Here is a 25,676-nt window from a genome sequence, read left to right as displayed (position 1 = left end):
ACAAATACCCGCAGAGAAAATTCTAACGAGGTTTGTAAAGGGGTGGAAATTTCCAGTCAATTTACACAAAAGTTACAAGTAAATTTTCCAAGTACTGCAATTCGGAAAATGTCCAAGAAATTGAATTGAAATGAATTTATTTTGTCACTATGCAAAAATACCCCCCCCCCCCCAACAACACGGATCCAACCTCCAATTTGGTAAATGTCTAAACCAGCTTGATAAATTTCCGCAAATTCACATGAAAAGTTGCAAACTTGGAAAGAGGTGAAATTTCCCGGAATTTCGCCAACCAAGTTTTAATATTTACGATACGAAAACGCGCCGACAAACATGACGACGACCAAACGTTGGCAGGAAACTTGTGAAGGCACAACAATTAATACGCAATGGCGCCGAAACGACGCTAAAATTGTTGCGTTGGCGAACACCCCCACCCACCCAAAAAAAGGCACCGTGAAATGACAGCAAATAAAAACGCCAGCGAGTCTGATCCTGAGATTTGCTACGGAGGAGGATGACGGCCATGCTGAAGAATACAAGAAAAATGTCTCTTGCCACGTTATGAGGGGAAAATTAGATTTTTTTGGAATGATTTTTTTTTTTTCCCCAGCGATGTTTTTTTTTTTGGGGTGAAAAAATGTAAATCACACAATTTCGATGTTCACTCAATTTTCCTAAAAAAATGTGACAAAAAGATGTAATGTTAAAAAAATATAGCAGTATTAAAAGTAATTGTAAGAAAACCAAGTTATTTTGGGGAGCAATAAAAGTAACGTTGCTAGCAATTTTACGAGAATAAAGTTGTACTTTTTGATAATGTAATTGTACCAGAAAGAGGTATTTTTTTATTACACAACAAAGTTGCAAAGTTACGAGAAAAAAAAAAAGGGGGTTTTTTAAATAATAAATTTGTACGGGATTTTTGCCTGAGGCTGTTATAAGAAAAAAAAAAAAAAAAAGAAAATGAAAGACTTTCGCATTTTGGCTAGAACGAAACTGTGACGTGAAAATGGCAAGATTTTATATAACCTGAACATTTTTTGCCATATTGCTGGAACTTGCCAACAATTTGTTTTCCGCTCGTAATTTGATTCTTGACATTGTTCTGTCCAGCGTGACGCCTCCGTAGTTTTGCACCTCATGTGAAGAAAGTAACCAGCAGCGATAGTTCCATGATAAACAATTCGAACACTACTCGTAAGCCTTCAATTAAAATTCAATTCAAGCATGTGATCAAGGAAAAACTGTACATTCAAAAAAAGAAAAAAAAAAGGAAAGGGAATGTAAGGCTTTGCGCTTCCACTAGGTGGCGCAAGTGGTGCAAAAACCCAGCAGGCCCTCCTGTGAAAAAACAGCCACCAAGTATTGTTGAAGCGCAACATGTCAAATGTTGCAAGTTGATGTTTTTCCAGCTATTTTTCCTAAAATGGTGGCCGGCTAGCGGCGTGTGGGTGTGAGAGCCGACGTGCAGCCGCGTGGTGTGTGCTTGTACCCCTTTCTTTTTGTTTTCCTCCTCAAAAAGTAATTTTAAAAACAGGGGATTGTCTCGAGCAGAGGCTTGCCGTCCCTTCCGCCTTTCTGTCAGTTCATTTTGTCGGGGTCGATGTTGTCCAGGTCTACGTCGGGAGACGCCACGCAGCAGTAGCACAATTTCTGGGTGTAAGTCGACAGCGTGTCTGCAAGAGGGAAAAAAAAATGTTAAAAAAATATATATATCACATCGATCTTTCCTTTCCCTGGGTTTGGATTCGAAGGTTGAGGCGGAAAGAGGCCGAGTGTGCGCGTCTCACAGATGATTTTGTTGAGGAAAGCCGGCCTGGAGCTGCGCGGCAGGCGGTGGCACAGGAAGTAAACGGGCGCGCCCGAGAGCGCCACGGCGATGCCCACGAGCGAGTTGATGGTGTCGCTGTAGAGCGGCACCACCACCAGGAAGAGGCTACACAGGCAGTACACGACGGGGAAGAACAAGGACAGCTGCAAAAGGAGAAAACGTTAGTCATGAAAAAATAAAAATTATGGGGGGGGTGGGCGCGACGGAACGCCTGCCTTGATGGGTCGGTGCAGGTTGGGGGCCTTGAAGCGAAGGTAGATGAGGCTGACGATGGACAGGCCGATGAAGAGCCAGTAGTTGAAGCTGAAGTAGTTGATCAGGCGGAAGACGTCGGGCACGGACAGATACACCAGAGACATGGCGCCCTGATGCGCAAAAAAAAAAAAAAAAAAAAAAACACCAGCAGCCTATTAAAATACACCAAAAATCATAAAACTCGCTGTGTAATGGGGCATGCTGTTCCACTGCAGCCCTGTAGGTGGCAGTACGCGTTCCGTGATTGGTGCAAATAAATAAAAATTGAAGTTTACGTTAAAAAGCAGCGCTGGAATGGGCGTGTAGCGCTCCACGTGGATCATTGACAAGACGTTCGGGAGGTGGCCTTCTCGGGAACCCACGAAAAACAACCTGAAGGGGAAACAAATACAGCCAGATTGTTTTCAACGTACACGCGTGACCAGCAAATGTGTCAGATATGAAACTGCAAATTTTTGAGGCATTTACATCACCAGCGTTCCATATTTTGACTGAAACTAGACTGGCAACAGTTACTGGATTCTTTGCTCATGTTGACTGGGAGAAATGCAAACTCCATATTTGCATGGGCAAGGAAAAAAAACATTTCCAAATGAAACTTTACCTGTTAAAGTTTGACTATTGGATAACTCAGTCTTGTAGTTATGAATTGTGGTCACAATTACTTCAAATATACAGGAAATTCTGTGTAATGCTCTGGTATATGTTCTGTGTATTCTTTCTTCAGATCCTTAATGAGTCGAGCTTCAAATAATCAAAAGGTCACCTGGAGACGGCGATGATGGAGGAGTTGAGGCCGCCGTAGCAGGAAATGGCCACAGACAGCGGAATCAGCCAGCGCGCCCAGCCCAGGACGTCGTCTGCGAACGACTGTTGAGAACGTTAACGTCATCCATTTATTAACGTCAACCAATCAAAAACAAAGACAAACGGTCGGCCGCGGGCAAACAATTACAGGCCGCTAATGGCTGACCGGGGGGGACGCTAAACTCGTTACGTCAACAGACTTCCCGCTCGCGATCAAAGCAGATGCTCTCGCCGCCAGACTGACAGGAAGTCAAGGGCGCCGGCCCTAATATTAGGTACACCTGCACAATCTTAATGACATCTATTATAAATTAAAGAGTCTCAACGTCGGTCTGGATTGAGCGACTGATTCAAAGCTATTTTATGTGTTTATTTGTTGCGGGGAAGGGCAAAATAGGCGTGGAAGCTACTCACCACGGCGACGGCGTCGCTGTTGAGCACCTGGTCGGCGTCCAAGACCACGTAGTAGGCCACGTTGGTCAGGATGTAGATGATGGTGACGATGGGCATGGAAATGGCGATGCTCAGCGGGAGATTCCTGCAACAACCGACGAGTTCTTATCTTCCCGAGAGATGCTAAACATTACAATGACGCACGCGGGAGATTTTTTTGTTGTTGTTTTACCTCTCTGGGTTCTTAATCTCTTCCGTGATAAAGTTGAGCGTGTCCCAGCCGGAGTAGGAGTAGAGAGCGGAGTACAGGGCCAGGGCCATGTCGCCGGGGTTCAGCTTGGAGCCTTGGAACGAGTCCTCAAAGTTCTGACTGAAACCTGTTGTCCGAGCACAGTTTTTAGACCAATGTCCCCCGACCCGGGGGCGATATTTAGAACAAACTCATTTGTGCTAAAAGCGAAAATCTTAGTGTCAAAATGTTGACTTACTGCAACTTCCTGTGAATGCCTTTAGGCATGTTTATTAAACAGCTTCTCATATTTAGATGTTTCAAGGTTTATTAATATATTTTTTTTTATCTTAGAGACATGTGTTTAAAAATTCATACAAAAATCTCCCAGACACAGGAGCAAGTCTTAGAAAGTTCAATTAAAAAAAAAATAATAATCTTAGTAAAGACCTCTCCAGTAAACATTTCTCTCCGGAATGTCAATATATCTCAAATGTTCATCTTCCACTTATCTTTGTTTGCTAACAAGGCAAGTTTAAAAAAAAAAAAAATAAATAAATAAATACCGGTAAAACTCACTTCCTCGGCACATATATTCCACCGGTCTCACTTTTACCTTTTCCGCTTGAGTGGCCCCCTTGCGGCAGTTAGAAAAATTAGCCGCGTCACCGCATAAACCGCAGGGTTGAAAGCGTGTGAAAAAAGTCACGGCTTATAGGCCGGAAATTACGGTCCTTCTCGCAGGTGTATGTGTGTGTATTTTAGGGCCCTATTGTTTGTGGTTTGCCGCTTTTATGTGAAGCCCTTCGCGTGTCCAATAAAAAAAGCACCTCCTTGAGGTATCTGGTGCTATGGAACTATGTTGAAGTGAGTTTAGGCCCTTCATTTAGTGCTTTGCCGCCATCTTGTGGCATCCCTAAGCAATTCTACACTTTTACAGCCGCACAGTTACCGGTTTTACTTTTCGTTTTTGCATTTTACCGGTTTACAACAAGACGGCGTAATTGCTTTTACTGGCATGATTGCGTTGACAGCGGCGCGCCGGCCGAGAACGTCGTTTAGCGACTCGTACCTTGGCCCAGCTTGACGAGGCCGGTGATGATGATGATGATGAGCGCCAGCACCTTGGCCACGGTGGAGATGACCTGAAGGATGGCCCCCCACTTCACCTTCAAACAGTTGATGCACGTCAGCAAGCCTGAGAGAGAGAGAGAGTCACGCGTCATTCGAGGGAGTGCAATCGAAATGGGGGGGGGGGGGGCGTATAGCAGAGCTGCAGCGTTGTTGGATGTAAACAATGCATAACGAGCTTACTTCAATTCTCTTTGAAGTTGTTTGTTTTTCTTTTTTGCAAATTTTGTAGAAGTTGTTGGAATGTTAAAAAAAAAGCCCCAAGTGACAAATCCTGTCTGCAACTACAGAAATTCAGATGAAAATTAAATTCCTTGATAATTCTATAATCATTTGAATGAATTTATTTAACATTTATATGTTCCAAGAAAAAGTTTAAGAAAAATGTTATGAAAAAGATTGTTTTTTTTCCATGATACATTTTTGTAACATTTTGTAGTATAACTCTTGATTGAATACATTCCACTTATTCCAGCTAAAAAAAAAATGTTCAAATTAGGACTAAAAACTTAGTGATCTTGTAAAAGGAAAGTGTTAGTATTTAATTTTAAAAAAAAAAAAAAAAACTTAAAAGGAAAACATCACAGTTTTGAAGAGTGTCAAATTTCACTTGCATGCGACAACTCAGGACAATCCTTCATCCCGCACGAGTTTGCCCTCAAACAGACATATCGTTAATAAAGCCGGCTTTCAATTTGTGGAAAAATAATAATGTCTCTTAAAAGTGTGTTCACGTTCTCAAGTTCAAGCACACAAGTTTTCTTCAGGTGGGCTAATTTTTGAAATATTACAGGCGATGGCATGAGCGTGTTCCCCCATGAAATCAAGCAAACATATTTGATGAGGTTACAAAGTGCGAAAGCCTCGCGGGGGTGATTACACAACGGGATCGACGCAAGACAAGCAAAACCGCGACGTTAAATTTTATGGGCGCAAAGAGCCGGCGGGGTTGACCCCGCATCATTTCGCAACACCAACGTTGGTTTTTACCAACGGCTGTCTCGCCCGCGGTCGGGGCGTTATCAGCTGTGTGCAAACACCGCTGGGGACTTAACGCACTGCAGCAGACGTCTGCGGAGTGCGCCACCGCTCGTGCTGAATGAAAGGAGGAAAACCCTGCTGGTCACGTGACACCAACGTCGTAGACTCGTTCCAAACCGCGGCGGCGTGATGATGACAACCTCGCAAGAGGAAATGGATCTTGCCACAAACACAGATACACACAAATGCAAATACATCGATGTATCCATCCATCCATCCATTTTCTTTGCCGCTGATCCTCAAGAGGGTCGCAGGGAGTGCTGGAGCTTATCCCAGATGTCAACGGGCAGGAAGCGGGGCACACCCTGAACTGGTCGCCAGCCAATCGCAGGGCACATTGAGACAAACAGCCGCACTCACAATCACACCTCGGGACAATTTAGTGTGCGCAATTAATATTACATGTTTTTGGGATGTGGGAGGAAATCGGAGCGCCCACCTGAAGAAAAACCACGCAGGCACGGGGAGATCATGCAAACTCCACACAGGCGGGGCCGGGATTGAACCCGGGTCCTCAGAACTGATCCACCACGCCGCCACACCGATATAAATTGGAATTAATTCAAACCAGCAGCAGACGCCAACACAAATAGCTTGTAGCTAACGGCTAGCAGCTAGCATGGAAATGTTCATTTTCATACTCCTTTTTCCCTCCCTCTCATCATCGATTGAGTTCTTAGTTAAAAAAAAAAAAAAAAAACATTTTTAAGAAACTTCCATGTATAATTTTTTCATGAGAACTTTGTAGAAAAAAGAAATTGTGCAGAAATTCTTTATGCATTGGAATTTAAAAACTTAAAACACTGTCAAACTTGAGTCAGTTTTGTTACACACACGTAACATTTTAAATGGTCAAACTTGAGGAATTGATCATTATTTTACAACTTTGATAGAAATTAGAGAATGCTCTGATATTGATGTAGTTATTCAAGCATCATTTGCAAAACTCACATATGATGGCGGCGGCGATGAGGCGGACGGCGTAATAGGGGGCGGGGCAGGTGGTGAAGAAAGGCTGCACCAGGTAGGTGGAGAAGGTCAAGGCGATCACCGCCTCGCAGGCCGGATCCACGATCAACAGCGAAGTCCACAGCCTGCGGAAGAAGAAGAACAAACCAGACGCCCTCAGCGACAGGAATGCGCCGGCGGGGCCGGTCGGACGGGTCGTGCGCTGCGTACCGGATGAACGCCAAGAAGCTCCCGAACGCCTCCAGGATGTACGCGTAGGACGCTCCGGATTTACGGATGGTGGTGCCCAGCTCGGCGTAGCACAGGGCGCCGAAGACGGAGAAAATCCCCCCCACCGCCCAGATGACCAGCGACAGCCCGAAGGAGCCGGTGTGCAGCAGCACGCCCTGAGTCGGGCGACGAGTTCAAGAGTGGGAGGGTGAGCGAGCGCCGGCGGGTGCGAACACACCAGCGGCCTTTAATCGGCAGGCTTTCTTTTTATCTACTAGATTTACGCTACCGTGCTGTCCATTCTCTACGATAGTGAGTAGAATGGGTTATCTGATTTGTTCATTCAAAATGTCACCGTTGTTTTTTGGGCTCCTGATACTGCTTTTGTTTGAACGGAGAAGTTAATGTTTAAATATAATATAATACGTGTTGGAATCAAATCTTTAAATCAACAAACGACAGCATGATGCAATCATCAGGTGCCGGCATTCCTTTACCTTGGGCGACACGAAAATCCCGGAGCCGATCATGTTCCCCACGATGAGGCAGACGCCGTGCAGCAGGGAGATCTCCTGCTTCAGGCGGATGCCGCCGCCGCCGCCTTGGGACCCCGCGTCCGCCTCCTTCGCGACCATGCTGACGGGCTGCCGACTGCTGCCTCCGACGAGCAGAGCGTGAAGCCGCTGCCAGAAACGCTGGAGGGGGAGTCGGATAGTGGGCGGGGTTTACAGAAAGTGAGACAGACAGAGAAAGAGCGAGAGAGAGGATTATGTTTCTGATTTAATCAGTACTGTAGCTGCAGTTGACTGGAAGTTCCGCGTCGACAGCGGGATGAGGTTGAAGTTGTGGGGTTGAAACGGGAAAGACTCAAACTTGGCTGCCATCTTTGCCTCACACGGAATGATTAAAACAGAAATTTTCCCTCCATTTGGTGTCACTCACCTGTTGCGTAGATGTGGTGCAAATTTGGATAGGAGGGGGAAAAAAAAAAGGGGGCAAAAAGTAAACGTTTACTTTTGAAAGAGACCTGCAAATAACAAATGTGATTAAAAACGCAGATTCAAGGCAATCCACTGACGCCGTACACCTCCCGGTTTAGAACGCGGTCGCCATTTTGGTCGGGTGAATTCGAGTAAACAAACCGTAGCCAAGCAGGAATCATTTCATAAAGGCGTATGAACGGCGGCGCACTGCCATGTTATCGGTTGCTCAAACGAAAGCGGGCGTTGTAAAGCGTGTTTCTTTCGACTGCCAGTTGTGATCGAGAACCAGTGCGAGAAAAATTTGCAGTTATAAACCGAACGGCGTCAACTGTGGCTGCCGATCTAGCAGCCATACATCTGAGTTTGCCCGGAGCATTTTGTACTTGGTAAGTATTGGATACCTTTTAGAATGTCATACTTACTTAGCAATACCTAAGTTCTGTGAAGGAGAAGTATTCCTTCGAGCCAGGGGCCTACATAATACCCGTGCGTGAATGCAATGCATGTCTCCAAAATCTGCAATTTCTGTTTCATTATCATAAGTTTGCAAAAACGAGTTACCGCAGCGCTAGCTGTTTCGTGAGTTGAGTTAAAAATGGAGCCTCGTCCCGATCGAATATCTCTCTCTCTCTCTCTCTCTCTCTCTCTCTCTCTCTCTCTAACAAAAAAACAAAATAATTTCCACCTCTTTCGTTGGTATAATCAACATAATCGATCAAAGGACATTTCTTGAGCCCCGATAACTTTCCAAAGTCTTTTTAGCCATCATGCGTCGCTTTTAACAGTCGTACGAACATTTGTGTAACTACGGTCTGTATGCAAAACTCCCAGAGAGGGCTTGCGTCAGGGGTAAAAACTGTGCCAAACAAATATGAGCGTTCACCTGAGATGTCACGCTGTGGCGACCCCCAGCGGGACAAGCCGAAAGAAAGTTACTTGCAAAAGGAATAGAGTGAACGGCACGTCAGTAGAGTGATTTCCTTTGGCAAAGCAAGCTTTTGACATTGCTCCGGAGCAGCGTTTGGCCTTTGTTGACATGTTAGGAATGGCAACAAGACGAGAAGTCGACGAAGCGTGAAGTTTAACTTTGTGTATGCTTGCCTGGGAGGAGCACGAAGGGTACAAGGGAAAGGTGGCGGCCCTGCGGGTGTTCTTGGATGGAGAAGTGGGGAGTGTGGGGGCTTTCACATGAGGGATCAGATGCTCACGTGTACAGTAATATAAATACATTCACATTCCTGAGGTTTTATAGACCGAATTAAAACGGAGTGGTCATAAGACGCAAGTCTGTCTGAAAAGGCTTAAGTTGAAAAAATAAGTTTTAGACTTTTTATTCATTGAAAAACTTTGCAATTAAAAAAATTGATGTTTTTGCTAACATGATGAATACTTGGGCGTAATTACATAATGACAATACAATATTGATCAAGCACTATTAGCATTTTACACGAAATAGTGAATCCCTACAAGTACTGCAACAAATATAGTAATTATTACTTTTAATTATTCTTTTGATAAAATTCAATGTTGTATTTATTTTCTTCTTATGTCTGGAAGGGTTAATTGCATTTCATGGGTTTAAACATGGGTTGGTTGGTATAAATCTACGGAAGCATATTGCTGTCAAATGCACACACAAAAAAAATCCTGTTTTTCGGGCTAATTGTTTCTGTTTTTCAGACTAATTTTTTTTCCCTGTTTTTCAGGCTTTTTTTCTGTTTTTCGGACTAATATTTCCCCCCTATTTTTTGTACTTTTTCTTGGTTTTCGGAGTAATTTTTTCTCCCCGTTTTCAGAGCTTCTTTTTTTTTTCTGAGTTATAGAGACACATCGAACTCACGCGAGATCCTGTGAACAAGAAGTGACTCTTGGCGGACTACGTAATCAGGAAAATGACCATCTTATTTACTTTGATCAAATTGGATTTTGACATGGGATTAATACACTGGGAGAAAGGCTTGTCTCTTAGTGACATAGATGGTATGTTAACTCGGGGGAAAAAATAGCTCGAAAAACAGATGGTAAAAAAATTAGCCCGAAAAACAGAAAAAAATTGTCTAGAAAAACAGGGGGGAAACTATATGACCGAAAAACATGGGAAAAAGCCAGAAAAACAGGATTTTTGTGACAGTAATATGCTTCCGTATGAATCAGAGTATCACTGTATTGTTAGAAGTAATATTTATCTGTCAGGTAAAAAAAATGTTCAATTTGTTTAGGCAGATAATGTTCCAATTCGATCAGTCCCGCAATGCTAGCTGGTGGGTATGACGTCAGGGAAGAAGATTTACTTAAAATATTTCTGGGCGTCGCACCCTGGAAAAAAAAAAACGACGGTTTCTCACTGTTAAAAATCATTTGCTCCGCGACGTTCTTAATAATCCAACAAGTAGCACGAGCGACATGCTGACAAGATTTAGCATGAAGTGACGCCGCCATATGCTCGTGCGAAAGGATGCTAACGCGTGGAACGCTCGCGGCGATGCCTCAGCGGGGGACTTTTTTGGGTGGAGGGGGGCTAGTCCACGGTACTCGAGCAAGACTAAAAAAAGATGCGCGTGTGAGAGAGTGAGGGAATTAATGAGAAAAATGGATTAAGAGGGGGGAAAAAAGCAACATACCGGCGTGAGTCCGCCGGGTAGACAAACGTGAGCAGAGCTTCGCGGTTTCTTCTCTTCTTCTTCTTCTTCCTCCTCCTCCTCCTCTTCTTCTTCTTCTTGAGGAGGTCCACACGTGACGTGTTAGCTAGCAGTTTAGCCGGCTAGCTCCTCCTCCCCAATTCTCACGTTTAAACTTGACTCCCTTGCCGAACCCTGAGAAGTTTTGGTTTTTTTTTTTTTTTTTAGAGACGAACCCACTCGGCCGACATGAACCCTGACGGGTTTTTTTCTGTAACATGAACCACGTGACAGTAGTCTACAGCCAGACACATAATCCGCCAGGAGTGCGTCTGTCGCTCAAGTAATATAATCCAAGTCTCCTCTGCCTAAAATTAATACAGTCCCTCAACGCAGATGTTAAATAAATTGCTTAATATTCACAATTGTGCAAAATTCACAGCAGCACATGTTGTGGCCATAATTTGGACTTTTGCATCACCCACACTCTTGTTCAATTTAGGCTCTTAAAAGTAAAGAAGGACGGGAGGCCAAAAAGCTCCAAAACTCATCAGGCGGCGCTTCACAGCGCAGATGGAAAATGACCCCGCAAGCACGCTGCGAAAGCCAAGTCCATCCCCTGACCTAAATCCGATTGAGCATGCATTTCACTTGCGGAAGACGAAACTGAAGTGACAAAAAGTAAAAACTGAAGACAGTCGCAGTAGACGCCAAGCAGAGGTGATGACGTCTAAAGATTTGCAACCAAGTAACTTTTATTCACAACTGTTCATTTTAAATATTTATGGCCCCTTAAAATGCGGGAGAGATACAGTATGGTTCCCAAACAAGTCCGGTTTAGAACTTTTTTTCCCCCAGAATTTGGGAATTTGAAATCAATCAAAACGGTGTCATAAAATATTCAGTTTTAGAAGCTTTGCTGACACAAGACCGCCCAGAAATGTTTTGTTTTTTTTTTAAGACGCGCTTAAAATGTGAATAATGAGCCTTGGGCAGATTAGATCGACATAGCAACACATACCTCCTGAAATCTGATTGGACGAGAAGATTGAACGTGGACATACACAAACCGGAAGCGGTGCAACCAATCAAAACGCTATGAAATAAAAAGAAGAGACACAAAAAAATATATATACATATATGTATGGATTAAAAATTGCACTAACATAAGTGCGTACACAATCTCTACGCCCGCCTTGATTGAGACAACATGAAGCGAACGCTGGCTTTTATTGTGAAGGCTCGGGCGGCACACCCCCCCCCCCCGCCACCACCCGCTTCCTGCCGCTCATAACTGCACAGCAGGCGCACCGGCAGCCCCCCCCCCCCCCTCACCCCTCTTTCTCTCTGCTGACTCAGTGCCTTAGCAGCAGCAGTCCCGCTCCTCCCTGAGAACGACCGGCAGCATCCTCGTCCGCCCAGCGCCGCAGAACATGGCCAAGACCGCAATTGGTGAGGCTTTCGCAAGATTTATTACCGCTATCGTTGACGAGCCCTGCGACGATGCGCGTTCCGCGTGGCAACGCGTGAGGATGCCGGGAGAGGATGCGGCGACACCCACTGCACAAAAGGATGCTGAGGAGAGCTCGGGTGGGGAGCGGCTCTGCACCGACTGCGCATCCGTAACCCAAATTTGTACATTGATGCGTTCCCTCGCCATTTATCGTTTGCATGATTTATCGTTTTGTCTCGTCCCGACTCGACGTCAGAATCCCTACGAGGCCCATATTTTCCACCTTCCTCAAACAAACTGAGCGAGGTTACCGATTTTTGTCTATTCTGCTTCCATATTTATTTTTGGAGGGGCCCTTGTTTGGGCGTTGCACCAGCGCCACCTGCCCCGTATTTGCCTGAGTCACGGCGGCGTAGCATAATGCAGAGCCAGCGACCCCACCCAACGTCGGCTGCGTACCCCCCTGCCCCACCCCCGCAACCGCCGCTCCCCGCCGCTCCTTGTCCTCCTCCCTCGAGCGCAGCGGCTTCGCCCCGCCATTCTAATATCCAATTTTCCCCTTTCATCTCGCTTTGATTTCGCCGGCAGCGATTTCCATTGTGCAGGGGTCCGCGGCCCGGGGGACGTATTTTTGCGGCCAACTGGCCGAAATGCTATCAGATCCATCGGAAATGTGCCCAGCTGAATGCGATGGTGAGCGTTTAAGGCCTCGTCCGTTTAGCATTAGCAACCCTGTGATCATTTTTAGCGCCTGGACCGGCCCTGTTAGCGTTCTGCTTGAAAACGCGCTTGATGGATGCGAGGAGGTGGGGCGGGCGGGGGGTTGGGGGGTTTGCACACAGGCAGACAGCGAAGAAGGGCGCCGGCGTCCCTGACCGTTTATATATTTATTTTCCGCCGCCGCCCTCCGTTCTCCCCCACGTCTCAGCTGAGCGTGGAAGGCCGAGAAAGGGAAACGGCGGGGCGCCATTCCAGCTGTAAATCGGTGCGCCGACGTTCCCTAAAAAATCCGCGCACCCCCTTCGTCACCCGTAGTTTCTCACGGTCCTGTAGACAAGAAACTGGTGCGTTTACGATCCTATTAAACACGCACGCCCTTTGATATCCAAACAGACCGTGGAACAGGAAGTGGTGCGCCGCCCTCCCGAATAAATCTTGACAGAGTCCAGATGACATTTTGATGGACTAGAGTACGCCGCGTACCCTCTGGAACGACCAAACAGATTGCAGACCAGAAAGCGGTGCGCCCAAATCACTCATAAACGGCGCACCACCTTTTCGTGCGGATTTTGGACCAGAAAGTCTGAAACCTCTTCTGAGAGCAGACGGCAGCTTGCCGCTGAACCGCCTCGGTTGGATCAGATTGGAGGCTAGAAATCGGTGCCAATCTCCCCCCGAAGAGCTGCTTTTTCGTGCCCAGTGTCCAATTAGGTGCGGCCGTGCAGGTCCAGGTCCAGCTCCTACCCCCCCCCCCCAACCCCCATTTCCCTTCTGGTCCTTTTTGTCGCAGCCGCACATTCGTCAACGAGGCGCACTAATCGATGCCGTACACGCCCCTGGATGATTGTCGCTCTTTAGAAGGCAGCCCTGGCCCGGAAAAGACGCTGACGGCGACTTCGGTTACCGCCGGTCACTCCGCCGCGCGGCATCCGATCGACGATAAATCACGCGCGCGCGTTCATCGTGACGAAATCAATACATTAGCGGGACTGCTCGAATGAGAATCCCGGAAGGCCGCAAAATGAACGCTTCAGCGGGTCAAAGGTCATCTTCGTCGAGGTCGGTCAGGCCACATGCGATGAAACCTTAGCATTCGAAATAAAATTGATATCAAATATCATTTCATCTTGGATAGTCGTTAGAATAGTCGAATGAAACCAATCGTGACCCGAGTTATGAATCCGAAAATATCAGGATTAAGAAATGACGTGCAATGAAGAAGGAAATGTATGCCAGGGCTTCACACTTTAGCAACATTTAAGGGGTTAACATTTCATTTCCTGTATCGAGCGTGCTCGTATCCTGAAAGTCGTGGCCCGCCACTTCCGGCTACTTTAGCGATCGATGCTTGTGACTTTCACGTAAAATACTAATTAAACCGGCCCTGGTGCAACAAGGAAATGGCTAAGCTAGCAAGGCGCTACTTAACGAAATGAAATCTGGTTCACACGACTGAACGTTTCTCAAACAGCCTGGCCGACATTTTTTTTGTCCCTACCTTAGTTCCAAGGCGCCATTTTTAAGTATTTTGCGATTTTGTACTGCAGGAGTATCTGAGACGAGTTTCACAAGGAAACTAAACGGAAGGCAACCAAAATGCAAGCGCGTGTACACGATCAGGAGCTTCCAAAGAGTGCGTTTGATGAGTTGCCGTGAAACGTGAATATTTCATAATTTGTCCCCGCGAGTTCTGATCTCGACAAAAGTGGAAAAAAAGCAAAAGGTGCCCACTGAGGTGACCCATCCACGGTCCATCACTGGCCTCAGCGCCGCCTTGTTTGCATTGCGTTAGCTAGTTCATTAGCTAATTCCACGGTGGAGCAGAGCAGACTTGAAGGTCTCAGATGGGGGGACGAGGAGGGGGCCGGAATCCATCCATCAACCGGCAGATGGAGCCATCGCCACTTCCTGCTTGGAAGATATTGATTGGGCGATTGATTGAAACAGTAAACATCGACCAGCCACTAACATTCCAGTCCAGGACAGGTAGCGACCAATCATTCTGACATCCCCAAAATGCTGACCTGAATAATTTCATTTGGATGTTGAGTAGACATTAAGTCGATGTTAGCAAAACAGAAGAAGAAGAAAATATTCACGAGCCAGTCAGAGTTTTGCGTTTGTGCCGACCTTGAATGGGTTTTTTGGCAGCCGCTACGCAAACCGCGGCGACGCTATCGCTCGTGTTAGCGTTTCTGCATCACCCTTGGCCTTCATTCATTCAAATCTCGACATAATATTTCTTTGTAGTCGCTTTTGTTCTCTTCAGAGGGATTAAAAAGCTCCCAGTGCGACGCCGCCCGCCCCATCAAAACCCGCGAGGTCTCCTACTTGAGCCATCGCTTTCCGCCGGTAATTAGCGATTTCTTCGCACTTTTGCGGGCGTCATTAGGCAACGCGCGCATCAGCGCTGCGGGTCCGAGCGCTCGGCGTTGCGGCTAATTCGAGATAAGTGCTCGTGGATCCGACTGACGGCTTCAAGTGTCGAGCGCCGAATGCAAATGGGGCATCGTGAGCCGACAGCTCCGATCGCTTCCGGAGAGGAGGAAGCCCGCGGAAGTTTACTTCCTTGCTTGCGACGTCTCGGCCCGGCGAAGGTGTCGCGACGAATACAAATGCTGGAAGGTGATGTGCGGCGTTCCTCAGGGCGGGGAACGCTTCACACGATGCAAATCAGCTCAGGATTGGAGCTCGTGGAGCAGAGTTATGAGGGTTTTGCGTTTCATAGCGAATTTGTTCCCACCGAGCTCCATCCGCACTCTTCTTCTTCTTTTCCTTTCGGCTTGTCCCGATTAAGGGTCGCCACAGCGTGTCATCTTTTTCCATCTAAGCCTGTCTCCTCTCTAACACCCACTGTCCTCTTGTCCTCCCTCACCACATCCACCAACCTTTTCTTTGGTCTTCCTCTCGTTCTCTCTTCCTTGACAGCTCCATCCTCAGCACCGTTCTACCAACATAATCACTCTCTCGACTCTGGACATGTCCAAACCATCCAAGTCTGCTCTCTCTAACCTTGTCTTCAAAACATCCAACCTGCTCACTCCGACCGAGAACTTCAACATCTTCATTTTTGCTTCCAGTTTTCTCTTCAGTGCCACCGTCTCTAATCCGTACATCATGGCCGGCCACGCCACTGTTTTATAGACTTTGCCCTTCATCCTAGCGGAGACTCTTCTGTCACATAGAACACCAGACACCTTCCGCCAACTGTTCCACCCCGCTTGGACCAGTTTCTTCACTTCCTTACCACACTCACCATTGCTCCGGATTGTTGACCCCGAGTATTTGAAGTCCTCCACCCTCGCCATCTCCTCTCCCTGTAGCCTCACTCTTGCCCGCATACATAGGTTTGATGATTTCAAACATCCGGTCATTAAAGATTTTTTGGGAGGGGCCTTTTCAGGTATCAGGTTGACTATTTTCCGTATTTTTGGGTACAGCAGGGCCCTGCGAGTGCCTTTCATCCGCCCCGCCGTGCAACTGCCAAAACAATTCAAACCCGAACTGTTTCTGGAAACCTTTTGCCCACAAATTCTCATCATATACAAGGGCAAACGTTTCTTTCATCGAGCCTGTTCGGGTACGACTCCTTGGAAAAGCTCCAAATCTCCCCAGAAGGTCATTTTATGACTACGTCGCTCTAACTCGAGTTAGTGTTGTTTTGATTTGTGTTATCATGCGCCCTCACATGACAAACACGTGTCTGGGATTTGGCGTAAATCAGACACGCCGCAAATATTCTCAAACAATCCAGCCGACACGTCTGAGCCGGTTTTGGCAGGGCGGCGGAGCTCTCGCGTGTGCCCAATGAAGCGTCTCAGCTCATCAAATAAGGCCTCTTTGAAGACAACAAAGGTAGCAAAATGAATTTAAAAAAAAAAAAAAACCTGCTCCGCGATTATGCATAAACCAATTTACACGATTGCTATTTACAGAACAGCCGAGAGGCGACATGAGTAAAGAAAAAGAGGGGCGTTGTCCCATGAATAAATCATGTGGTGAAATCAAAGAGGCCCCCCGGCGGAAGACGGCGGCAGCATCAGAACGACAGAATTAAAAAAAAAAAAAAAAAAATGGCCACGCAAGCGTTTGGTTTTGTTTTGATGTGCGATGAACAACATCAAAGTGTGCTCACGGGATTCCGACCGCCGCGTTTTTGTTTTGTTTTGCTTTTATTTCGGCAGCTTACAAGGAGAAGATGAAGGAGATCTCCGTCTTCTCGCTCATCTGCTCCTGTTTGTACCCCGACGGGCGCAAGAACAACCTGGGCGACTTTGAAGGTGAGCGCTTGGGCATCAATCGCCCGGCGAAAGGGGAGAAGATTTTGTCTGCCGTACGCATCATCAAGACCGCCGTCCGTCTTGTGTCGTTCGCCCAGAGCTGGACATCAAGCCCATCAACAAGCGCGCCTCGGGCCAGGCCTTCGAGGTGCTCTTGAAGCCGACGTCGCCCGTGACGGACGCGGCCCACTGCGTCACCTCGCCCCCCAAGAGGGACATCTCCCTGGACGACATCCAGAAGAAGCTGGAGGCCGCCGAGGACCGCAGGAAAGTAAGCAAAAACCAGCGTCAGTCTCTGTCGCCGCCCCCCCCCCGTTCTGAGCGTTTTGCCATCTGCGGCAGTCCCAGGAGGCGCAGGTGCTGCGGGCCCTGGCGGAGAAGCGCGAGCACGAGCGCGACGTCCTGCTCAAGGCCATGGAGGAGAACAGCAACTTCAGCCGCATGGCCGAGGAGAAGCTGCACCTGAAGATGGAGCAGATCCAGGAGAACCGGCAGGCCTACCTCGGCGCCCTCATGGAGCGCCTGCAGGAGAGGGTGAGCGACGCCTCCCGATCTGCCCGCGCGCACTGCGGTCGACTCTCGCGGACGTCAACGCCTTCACGTGACAAAAACAATGCCAAAATTGTGCATCTGGATCTCAAAGATGAGATTTTCATATCAAAGTTGCGCATGAGCGATGTCAACGTTACGTAAAAGCCGCAAGTGCACGCATTGAAACCCGCATTGAGGCACGAGATATTTACAAAGATGGTACACAGAGAGTCTAACGCTAGCGCCGCCGCACTAACAGGGACGGTTAAAAGAAAAACATACCAGTGAAAATCACAGCAGTCACACGCTAGAGTACCGCTAAAAGGGCCGGGCCGGTAAAAGACACTTCCTCGGCACATACATTCCACCAGTCTCAGTTAGCTTTTCCGCTTGAGTGCCCCCTTGCGGCCGTTAAAAAAAAAAAATGCACAAATTAGCCGCATCACCGCATAAATTTCAGGGTTGAAAGCGTGTGGAAAAAAAAAAAATTACGGTACTCTGCGTGACAACAGTCGGCAGCGGGGCCGCTCGGCAAATATTTTGCGGCCGCGGTTTGACCTCGGTACGGGTAAAATTCACTTTGACACGGGAAAGCGAGGACGGGAAACCAAATCACGTCGGGTCGGGACTAATGTGCGCTGACTTGCGTGGTTTTTTTTTTTTTCTTTTGCAGGAGAGGCACGCTCAGGAGGTGCGCAGGAACAAGGAGTTGAGAGAAGAGGTGACAGCGTGAGGAGCCCCCCCACCACCTCCCCTGAATTTCTCTCCCACAGGGTCCTAATATGCCCCCCTCCCCCTCCCACAAACATCCGCCCTCCTCTCGTGCGTCCTAGTGGCCAACCGCCCGAAAACACCCCCATCTGAACCCCCCCACCATTCCTCCCGCGTTTCCATATAACATCCCGCACACGTGGGAGGGTTTGGCGGGGGTCTTTCATAATAACGAAAACATAAATCAGCCACACACCCCCCCTCCACACACACACACACACACACACACACAAAGAATCCAGTTGCCAGAAAGTGACAGAAAGCGGTGGTGTAAATACTTCTTTTTTTTCTTATATACAGTACAAAAAGTATTGATTGCGGTTGCGACATTTTTCAATATCTTTATTTTTGTCGTCGTTTTGTGGCTTAGGTGTTTTTTGTGGTGAGTTTGCAAGGACCCCCACCCCACCCCCTCTTCTCCCACCCCTCTTTTCTCGTTAGCATTTAATGCTAAGCTAACATAGCATAGCATCCCGACCTCTTCCCCCGTTCACGCGTTTAGCATAGCACACAGCTAGTTAGCATTTAGCAACGCTGCAGAAAACAGAACCCGGAATCCCGCGGACCCCCCCCCCCCCCATTTTCGCCCTCCCCGCAACCTTCTTCGTAACTCGCTTTTAGCTGGGAGGAGCCACGCCAGAGGTTGAACCCCATTGGTCGGTACCGTGTCATGTGACTCTTTCTATTCGTTTGTGCGTGTGTGTGTGCGTGTGTGTGAGACCCTTTCTTGCTCTCTTTCTGCATTACTGTACATCTTTGTCAAGAAAGCTGTGGTTAATAAAGATTTGGGGTTCAATGAAAAAACATTTTTTGTTACACTTTATTTGCATTTGGTATGTTTCGGTGCATGCAATGTTAATTACTTATTGCGCATTATATCATTAAGATTACACAAATATTACACGATTGGCATTTTTCCCAATGCATAGTTTCTAAACTCATTTGTTGCAGTATCACATTTAGCCACACGGTGGTGACAAATGTCAAGTTTTCAAGATAACGCTCAAAAACGAGGGGGAGAGTAACAACGTGTGGGAAATAAAAACAAAATGAATATTATTAATATTCCTCACTTGACCAGGGGTACACGTTTGAATGTCTATTTTTCAAAAAGTAGTTTGAGAGCCAATTGTTTAGACGAGAAAAAAAATAAATACAATAAATCCCCCTCTAACCATAACACCTCCGCAATAAGTGAAATCCGTGTTATCGAAACACCCCATTTAAACACGCAAGCCATAATTTTTTAAATAGCCTTCAAGCACTTCATTTTTAATGTCTTTCAACACCTTCAAAACAGCACAAACACATCTAAACATATCGAGAGCAAAAGAAAATGATAGTACAAAATATTGTACAAACATTATCAAGACAACAGAGTAAAATTTCATACCAAGCAGCTGATTAATGTAAACAAAACTGTGATGATTGTGTTAATAAGTGTACCTAATCAAGTGGCCGGTCCTCCTGTCGTCGTCACGTGGTGCACAAAGGGGGTGCGCAAGAGGGGGTCGGGGGGCGGGTGGACTGGACTGCCGCTGTTATGCAGGATATCCCCTCCTTGTTAATGGTTTCCTGCGTGCCAAACATAACAACAACAACAACAACAACAACAACAGCGCACACACAAACAAGTACACGCTCCGCACACGGATTGATTCATATCGGCGGGCGTTTATGAAAACCATCACGAGATAGCCTAGCGGTGACAACGATGGTGCGCCAGGCGGGGGGGGGGGGGGGGGTTGCACGAGGAAGCGGACTTTGATGTACGGGTTTAATTCGATGTTCCGCACGACTGAACAGGACGCTCATATGGGCGAAAAGTGACATTGTTTTGATAGGTTTTTTTTTTCCGGGTTGGGAGGGGGGTGCACGAGGAAGAAGGGGGTGCAACATGCAAACCGGTAAATAGAACGGAAACGTCGTCATTTGACAAGTGTTCCGCACAGACGCCGAGGTGGAATTTAACGAAGTTTTTACATGATACTGAATGCCAGAGTAGTGTATAATTTTATTTTTTTTTTGGGGGGGGGTAGTGCAAAGGATGTTCAAATTATATCAAATCTTAAAATGGGTGCGTGACTTTTAAAGTGTGTTGTGACTTCTACAAGGTGCGCGCGATTAAAAATGTAACGTTTTTTGTTGTTGTTGTTAAGGGTGTATGGAATGGGGAGGGGGGTACGGTTACCCTGGATTGGGACGCTAAAGAAGGTGCGCAGTGCGAAAAATGTAGATGAGGCTGCAGGTCGTTAATCAGAGCTTTTATTATTTCACGTGGTTGTCATGGGAACAACAGCAACAACAACTTTAAAACGGTGGTGCGCGCACCCCCGGAAAAGTGGTGCTGATCTGGTGTGGTGACATTTTTAAAAAGGTGAGGAGGAAGGGGTGCACCACCGCTGTCGGGATGTTGAACGGGGGGTGCACGGTGTGACAAGGGCGGGGGCCGGGTTGGGGGAGGGGGTGCGCGGTGAAAACATTGCTGTGAAATATACAAAGTCGCAATATGGAGTGGGTGAAGTTAGAGTCCAAACAGGAAGGAGGACAACAAACAGATCTGAATTGACTGTAGGAAGACGGGGGCGGGGGCGGGGGGGGGGGGTGCGCACCCCATGTTTGCTACTTGTGTCTCCCGTCAAACAAAACCTCGTTTGGCTTATTCGAGCCCATAAACTGGTGTCTAAAGAAGCGGGGGGGGGGGGTACCCTGACCCCACCAACATTGGGGTGGTTTCGAGGCAAAACAAAGGGACCGGGGGTGGGGGGGGTGGTTTACGGCAAGATTCCCGCTTGGGAACTTGACGGACGACCGCTTGACCATCTGGAAAAGTCATTCCTGATTGGCCCGCGAGTGATGGAGACACTTCTTTAGAAGAAGAAGAAGAAGAAGAAAAGTGGGGGCAGGCAGGCAAGGAGATCAATCTATGCAGTACGTAGATCACTCTTGGAGCGCACCTCTCCTCATGCGCCCCTTCTAGACAACACCAGAACCAGATGGAAGGCCCTTAATGGAGAAAGTCTTGAAGAGTCCAGCTCATTGTGAGTCTTTTTTGGGGGGTCAGTTAAAGGTGGAAGAAGGAACAAGTCGTAGGTAGAGAAAAAAATTGTGAAGGTGACGGGCGGTGGCTAAAGGGGGACCGGGGGGGGGGGGGGGTTGGGTGCCGGCCAGTGCGGAAAAAGAGATAAACAATACAGAGGCAAGTCTTAAAGAGTCCAGCTCAGGGAAAGTCCTTCCGCGGCAGTCAAAAAGCGCCAATCTCCATCCCCCAGGGTCTGTACGGTTTGCCCACCGTGGGCACCTTCTGGGCCGGGGAGGTGAGGGCGGCAGCCGCGACGGGGGAGATGAGCGGGAAGCCCCCGAAGGGGAACGGGAACGCCGAGAGGAGGTGCTTATTTGTAGACGAAGGGACCAGAGCGGGGCGCAGGACGGCACCCGCGGGGACGGGGGGACCGCGCACGCTGGGGGGCAACTGTTCGGCGTGGGGGGTGGCGCTTCCGCCTCGCCTCCCTTGGGGGTGAGTCTCGGCGGACGGCGACGGCGAAACGGGAGAGGCCGACGACGGGGGGCTGCTGCAGCCGCCGCGGGTCAACCCGGCCACGAGGAGCGGGTGGGGCAGGCGGGGGGCCGGCGAGGCGAAGGCGGAACTCCACGCCGCCAGGTGACCGAGCCCCGGGTTGGCCTCGCGCTGGCTGGCGAAGTTGTTCAGGTGCGACACCAGCCGGATCCTCAGGGGGTCGGCGTTGTCCAGACCTTCGATGACGCTGAGGTACCGAGCCGTTTCGGCCAAGCACTCCCGGAACCCGAGGCCGCGGTAGTCCATGGCCAGGGCGTGGGCGTCGAAAAAACCTGAAGGCGAGAGGAGCTTCAATTAATCTCCGCATCAGTCCATTTCCTTAGCCGCTTATCCTCACAGGGGTCGCGGCAGGGCTGGAGCCTATCCCGGCCTGTCAACGGGCAGGAGGCGGGGTAGGCCCTGAACTGGTCGCTAACCGATCGCAGGGCACATAGAGACAAACAGCTGCACTCAGAATCACACCTATGGGCAATTTAGAGTGTCCAATTCATGTTGCATGTTTTTGGAATGTGGGAGGAAACCGGAGTGCCCGGAGAAAACCCACACGGGCACGGGGAGAACAGGCAAACTCCACACGGGCGGGTCCGGGATTGAACCCGGGTCCTCAGGACTGTGAGGCCAACCCTTAATCTCCACATTCAAGACAAATTTGAAAAATGGTACCGCCACTCGGCGAGGCTTCCGGACCCGTTTCGGTGGGTAGAGGGGAGGATTTGAGAGTGCAGGGACGGGTCGGGGGAGGGTGGGGGGGGTCACTAGACTTAAAATCCACATTCAAACGCATTGCAACCCAAAATTTACAGCCTTAAGGGCGCCACTTCGGTTAAAATCCGCAGTCTACCGGGACAGTCCACCCAAAAACCTCGCCAACCCTACCGGACCCGTTTCAGGTTTAAAGTTTACCTTTGCCCCCCGCGGCGTGGAGCATCTTCAGGTGGTCCACCGTCATCTGCAGAATCTCAGCTTTCTCCAACTTGGCCGAGCCCTGAAGTGCCCACGTCAGGGGGGGAAGACACAATCAATAAAAATCCGTTTTGCCGATTGATGGACTTGATTTAAAAGTGGAGAGGTGGGGGGGTGGGGGGGTCACGGGCACGCGCACCTGCTTCTCAAGGGCGCTCGGCACCAGCCTGCGGAGTTCACTCAGGCTGTTGTTGATCCTGTCGCGACGTCGTTTCTCAATGATCTAAAAAACGAGAGAATGGGGGGGGGGGGCGTGTAATGTGAGGGAATTGGAAACTTTTAAAAAAAAATGATTATTAGAGTTTAAAAACGATTAATTGGACTCACGCCTCGCCGCCTCTTCCTCGCCTGCACCTGAGTGGAAGCGCTCGGAGGCGAGCGAGCATTCCTGAATAATCATCACACACACACACAAAAAAATAATAATAATACAGATGTTATGAAGTTGCTCCCCCCCCCCACCATCTTACAATTCAATATCTGAACGCCCCGTGAGTCATAAAAAAAAAAAATGAAGGATTTCTAAAAGCTTCGTTGGCGAACGCACCCGCCCTCGTCGCCGCTCTGCTTCTCCACCTCGACGGCTTCGTCCAGATCGCTGTCGGACGAGCTGAAGTCGTGGCTCCTCTTCATCGCGTCCACGGACGTCGTCGCGGGGGGAGAGGGAGACCGTAATCCTGCGCCGGCACGAACCGTCGAACTTGTGCGCGAGCGAGTGGCCCGCTCGGCGTTCCCACGGTGTCATTTGAAGGCGTGGGGGGGGGGGGGGTCTCTCCCCGCGGGCGACCAATCAGGGGACGGCCTCGTGGTTTGATTGACGGGAAGTCTGAGCACGGATAGCGAAGAGGTCTCACTCTGATGTGATGTAACGAGGACGGCGAATCAGTGAGTAGTACCCGTCCGTGCATTTTCATAGCCGCTTATGCTCACAAGGGTCGCGGGGAGTGCCGGAACCCATCCCGGCTGTCGACGGGCAGGAGGCGGGGTACACCCTGAACCGGTCACGGAGACAAACAGCTGCACTCTTTGATCACACCTAGGGGCAAATTCGGGTGTCCGATTAATGTTGCGTGTTTTTGGGGGGTGGGAGGCCACCGGGAGAAAACCCACACAGGTATCGGGAGATACTGCAAACTTCACACAGGCGGGTCCGGGATCGAACTTGGGACCTCAGAACTGTGAGGGCAACGCTTTTCCAGTTGATCCACCGTGTCGCCCAGTGAGTAGTAATTCGATGGGTTAAGGGGGACAAAATGCGGGTGAGAGAACGGGTTGACTCGGCGGGGATCCGCAGAACAGACGATGGTAGAGTGGGCGGCGAGTGGGGATTGTCACGGGACCAAGGTGGACCGAATGAAGTGTCTCGGACGGTTTTTGAAAAAAGAAGGTGGCCGAGGAGTGAACCCTGTTGATCCACATAGACGATCTTTTGAGGAGGGTTCGACTTTCGGTCCATGACTGCCCCCACACCCCCCCCCTCCACCCCCTGCTGAGTGCGTGCGTGTCCCGGCGGCGGCGGTGGTTGGCGGACTGTCAGCACGCGTTCGGCCGTGGGAAAGTTCCCCCCGGCCGACGCGGATAACCAATCGGAGGCCGGCGGCCGTCTGCCCTGAATGGGGCAATTGGTCGGCGGGGCGACGGGCGGTCTGCGAGAACAGCCGTGTGAACGCGTAACCCAATACACGCACATGCACGCATCCCGCCCCAGCCAGCCGGAGGAGACCTCCCCCAACCCCCCCACCCAAAGGTCCCCTCGCCTCCTCCTCCTCAATGTAACGCAATGACGCCATGTTGTTTGACAGCGCCTTTGGAGTGTTTGTATACAAGAAGGGTCTCGCGTTACCTTATTGGGGGTCCGGGGAGGAAGGGGTGTGCGGGTTACGCAATAATGGAAGCAACCGCTTTATGACGTACACGCACTCGAGGTGGGGGCAAGATTTATCTGGGAAGGAAATACGAGTCTTTTTCGTGCAAGTGAGCGAAAGTTGTGGTGGGTGGGGGCTGGATCATCTTCAAGCAATTATGATAGGACCCCCCCCCCCGCCCCTGAAAATGCCCAAGATGGCCCTGAAACGGTCCCTTCGAAACAAAATGGCCTCCGTCCCCTTCTCTTCTTCAAAATGGCCTCCCGAGACTTGTCGACCAGGTTTCAGGTCGCCAAATGAAATTGACCTCAGGGGCTGAATTTTCAAACGGGAGCCCGGAAAATGGCCGAGGTCACCCCAAAATGGTGGCGCCCCCCCCCCCCAAAAAAAAATGGCACACTTCCTGTGTCTTTCTCAACGGGGCTTTGTGAGGGGTTTTTTTTTGCGGTTCGACTCACAAATTTCACGTTTCATTTTTCGAAAATGGGTCCTTGCGAAGACTTTCAGTGGCTGAATTTTTAAAAACCATCCATGGGGGGGGGGGTCAAAACACTTGCTCAACGGCGTCAAAAATGTGAACCCACCCCTTCAAAATCTCACACTCGCGCCACGTTGTGCAACTTGAATCCTTTGTGACAATAAACACAGGTGTGCGTCCACATGCGTGTGTGTTGGGTCGTGTGTGGGGGGGGTCAGTTTGGCAGGGGGCGGGGGGCACTGAAGTTGTGTTGAGCTCATTTGTTGTATTTCAAGTTCAGCCAGAGTTCCCACGCTGTTATTTTCTGCCCCTCCACTCTTTGTTCTGGCCGTCTCATCACATGTTGTGATTAGTCGGGCCGCCCTTTGAAGGTGACGGACCCCCCCCCCCCCCCCCCCCGAAATCCCCCACCCCAACCCCCCACCCTCTGTCTGCAAATCAGGCCACCAAGCCAAATTGCACTCCAAACAATGGCGGTTTCGGTGACGCTCGGGCGTCTGGATCTAATCTCGCCGTCTCTCGGCTCGTACGTTCCAAGGCCGGCGGTGACACATGGAGGGCTTTTATT

General features: G+C 49.1%; 3 protein-coding genes across 4 annotated transcripts; 1 reads left to right on the top strand and 2 right to left on the bottom strand.

The window, feature by feature from the left end:
* Positions 1 to 936: 936 nt before the first annotated feature.
* On the bottom strand, positions 937 to 10,585 carry si:dkeyp-120h9.1 (Y+L amino acid transporter 2-like). Its single transcript, XM_061820852.1, has 12 exons — positions 10,474 to 10,585; positions 7,367 to 7,564; positions 6,870 to 7,045; positions 6,642 to 6,784; positions 4,591 to 4,716; positions 3,522 to 3,666; positions 3,311 to 3,434; positions 2,856 to 2,959; positions 2,365 to 2,461; positions 2,050 to 2,199; positions 1,794 to 1,977; positions 937 to 1,679 (listed from the first exon to the last, which is right to left on the bottom strand). Exons 2-12 carry the CDS (start codon positions 7,502 to 7,504, stop codon positions 1,585 to 1,587), a joined length of 1,482 nt encoding a protein of 493 aa, XP_061676836.1. The 5' UTR covers positions 7,505 to 7,564; positions 10,474 to 10,585; the 3' UTR covers positions 937 to 1,584.
* A 106-nt stretch (positions 10,586 to 10,691) lies between these two features.
* On the top strand, positions 10,692 to 19,029 carry stmn2b (stathmin 2b). Of its 2 annotated transcripts, XM_061820865.1 has the most exons (6): positions 10,692 to 11,190; positions 11,830 to 11,922; positions 16,828 to 16,923; positions 17,022 to 17,194; positions 17,266 to 17,457; positions 18,128 to 19,029. In XM_061820865.1, the coding sequence occupies exons 2-6, from the start codon at positions 11,904 to 11,906 to the stop codon at positions 18,185 to 18,187; spliced, it is 540 nt and encodes a 179-aa protein (XP_061676849.1). In that variant the 5' UTR covers positions 10,692 to 11,190; positions 11,830 to 11,903; the 3' UTR covers positions 18,188 to 19,029. The 2 variants fall into 2 exon arrangements, with proteins under 2 accessions (XP_061676849.1, XP_061676857.1); XM_061820873.1 differs by lacking the exon at positions 10,692 to 11,190 and having other exon boundaries at positions 11,792 to 11,922.
* Positions 19,030 to 20,460: 1,431 nt separating this feature from the next.
* hey1 (hes-related family bHLH transcription factor with YRPW motif 1) lies at positions 20,461 to 23,498 on the bottom strand. Its single transcript, XM_061820840.1, has 5 exons — positions 23,313 to 23,498; positions 23,093 to 23,153; positions 22,905 to 22,988; positions 22,706 to 22,787; positions 20,461 to 22,074 (listed from the first exon to the last, which is right to left on the bottom strand). The coding sequence occupies exons 1-5, from the start codon at positions 23,396 to 23,398 to the stop codon at positions 21,470 to 21,472; spliced, it is 918 nt and encodes a 305-aa protein (XP_061676824.1). The 5' UTR covers positions 23,399 to 23,498; the 3' UTR covers positions 20,461 to 21,469.
* Positions 23,499 to 25,676: the final 2,178 nt, after the last annotated feature.

This window comes from Syngnathoides biaculeatus, chromosome 1 (assembly GCF_019802595.1).
Source record: "Syngnathoides biaculeatus isolate LvHL_M chromosome 1, ASM1980259v1, whole genome shotgun sequence".
Lineage (NCBI taxonomy): Eukaryota > Metazoa > Chordata > Actinopteri > Syngnathiformes > Syngnathidae > Syngnathoides > Syngnathoides biaculeatus.
The sequence above is the reverse complement of the archived record's forward strand: the minus strand, read 5'-3'. Positions and strand labels throughout refer to the sequence as shown.

Coding starts and splice junctions, on each gene's coding strand:
- stmn2b (XM_061820865.1), top strand. Junction 16,924..17,021: donor CAACCTGGGCGACTTTGAAG/GTGAGCGCTTGG, acceptor TCGTTCGCCCAG/AGCTGGACATCAAGCCCATC. Junction 17,458..18,127: donor TGGAGCGCCTGCAGGAGAGG/GTGAGCGACGCC, acceptor TTTCTTTTGCAG/GAGAGGCACGCTCAGGAGGT.
- hey1 (XM_061820840.1), bottom strand. CDS start 23,398: ATGAAGAGGAGCCACGACTTCAGCTCGTCCGACAGCGATCTGGACGAA. Junction 23,154..23,312: donor CAGAGCGGCGACGAGGGCGG/GTGCGTTCGCCA, acceptor ATGATTATTCAG/GAATGCTCGCTCGCCTCCGA. Junction 22,989..23,092: donor CGAGGAAGAGGCGGCGAGGC/GTGAGTCCAATT, acceptor CTCGTTTTTTAG/ATCATTGAGAAACGACGTCG.
- si:dkeyp-120h9.1 (XM_061820852.1), bottom strand. CDS start 7,504: ATGGTCGCGAAGGAGGCGGACGCGGGGTCCCAAGGCGGCGGCGGCGGC. Junction 7,046..7,366: donor GGATTTTCGTGTCGCCCAAG/GTAAAGGAATGC, acceptor CGCCCGACTCAG/GGCGTGCTGCTGCACACCGG. Junction 3,667..4,590: donor CCTCGTCAAGCTGGGCCAAG/GTACGAGTCGCT, acceptor CTCGGACAACAG/GTTTCAGTCAGAACTTTGAG.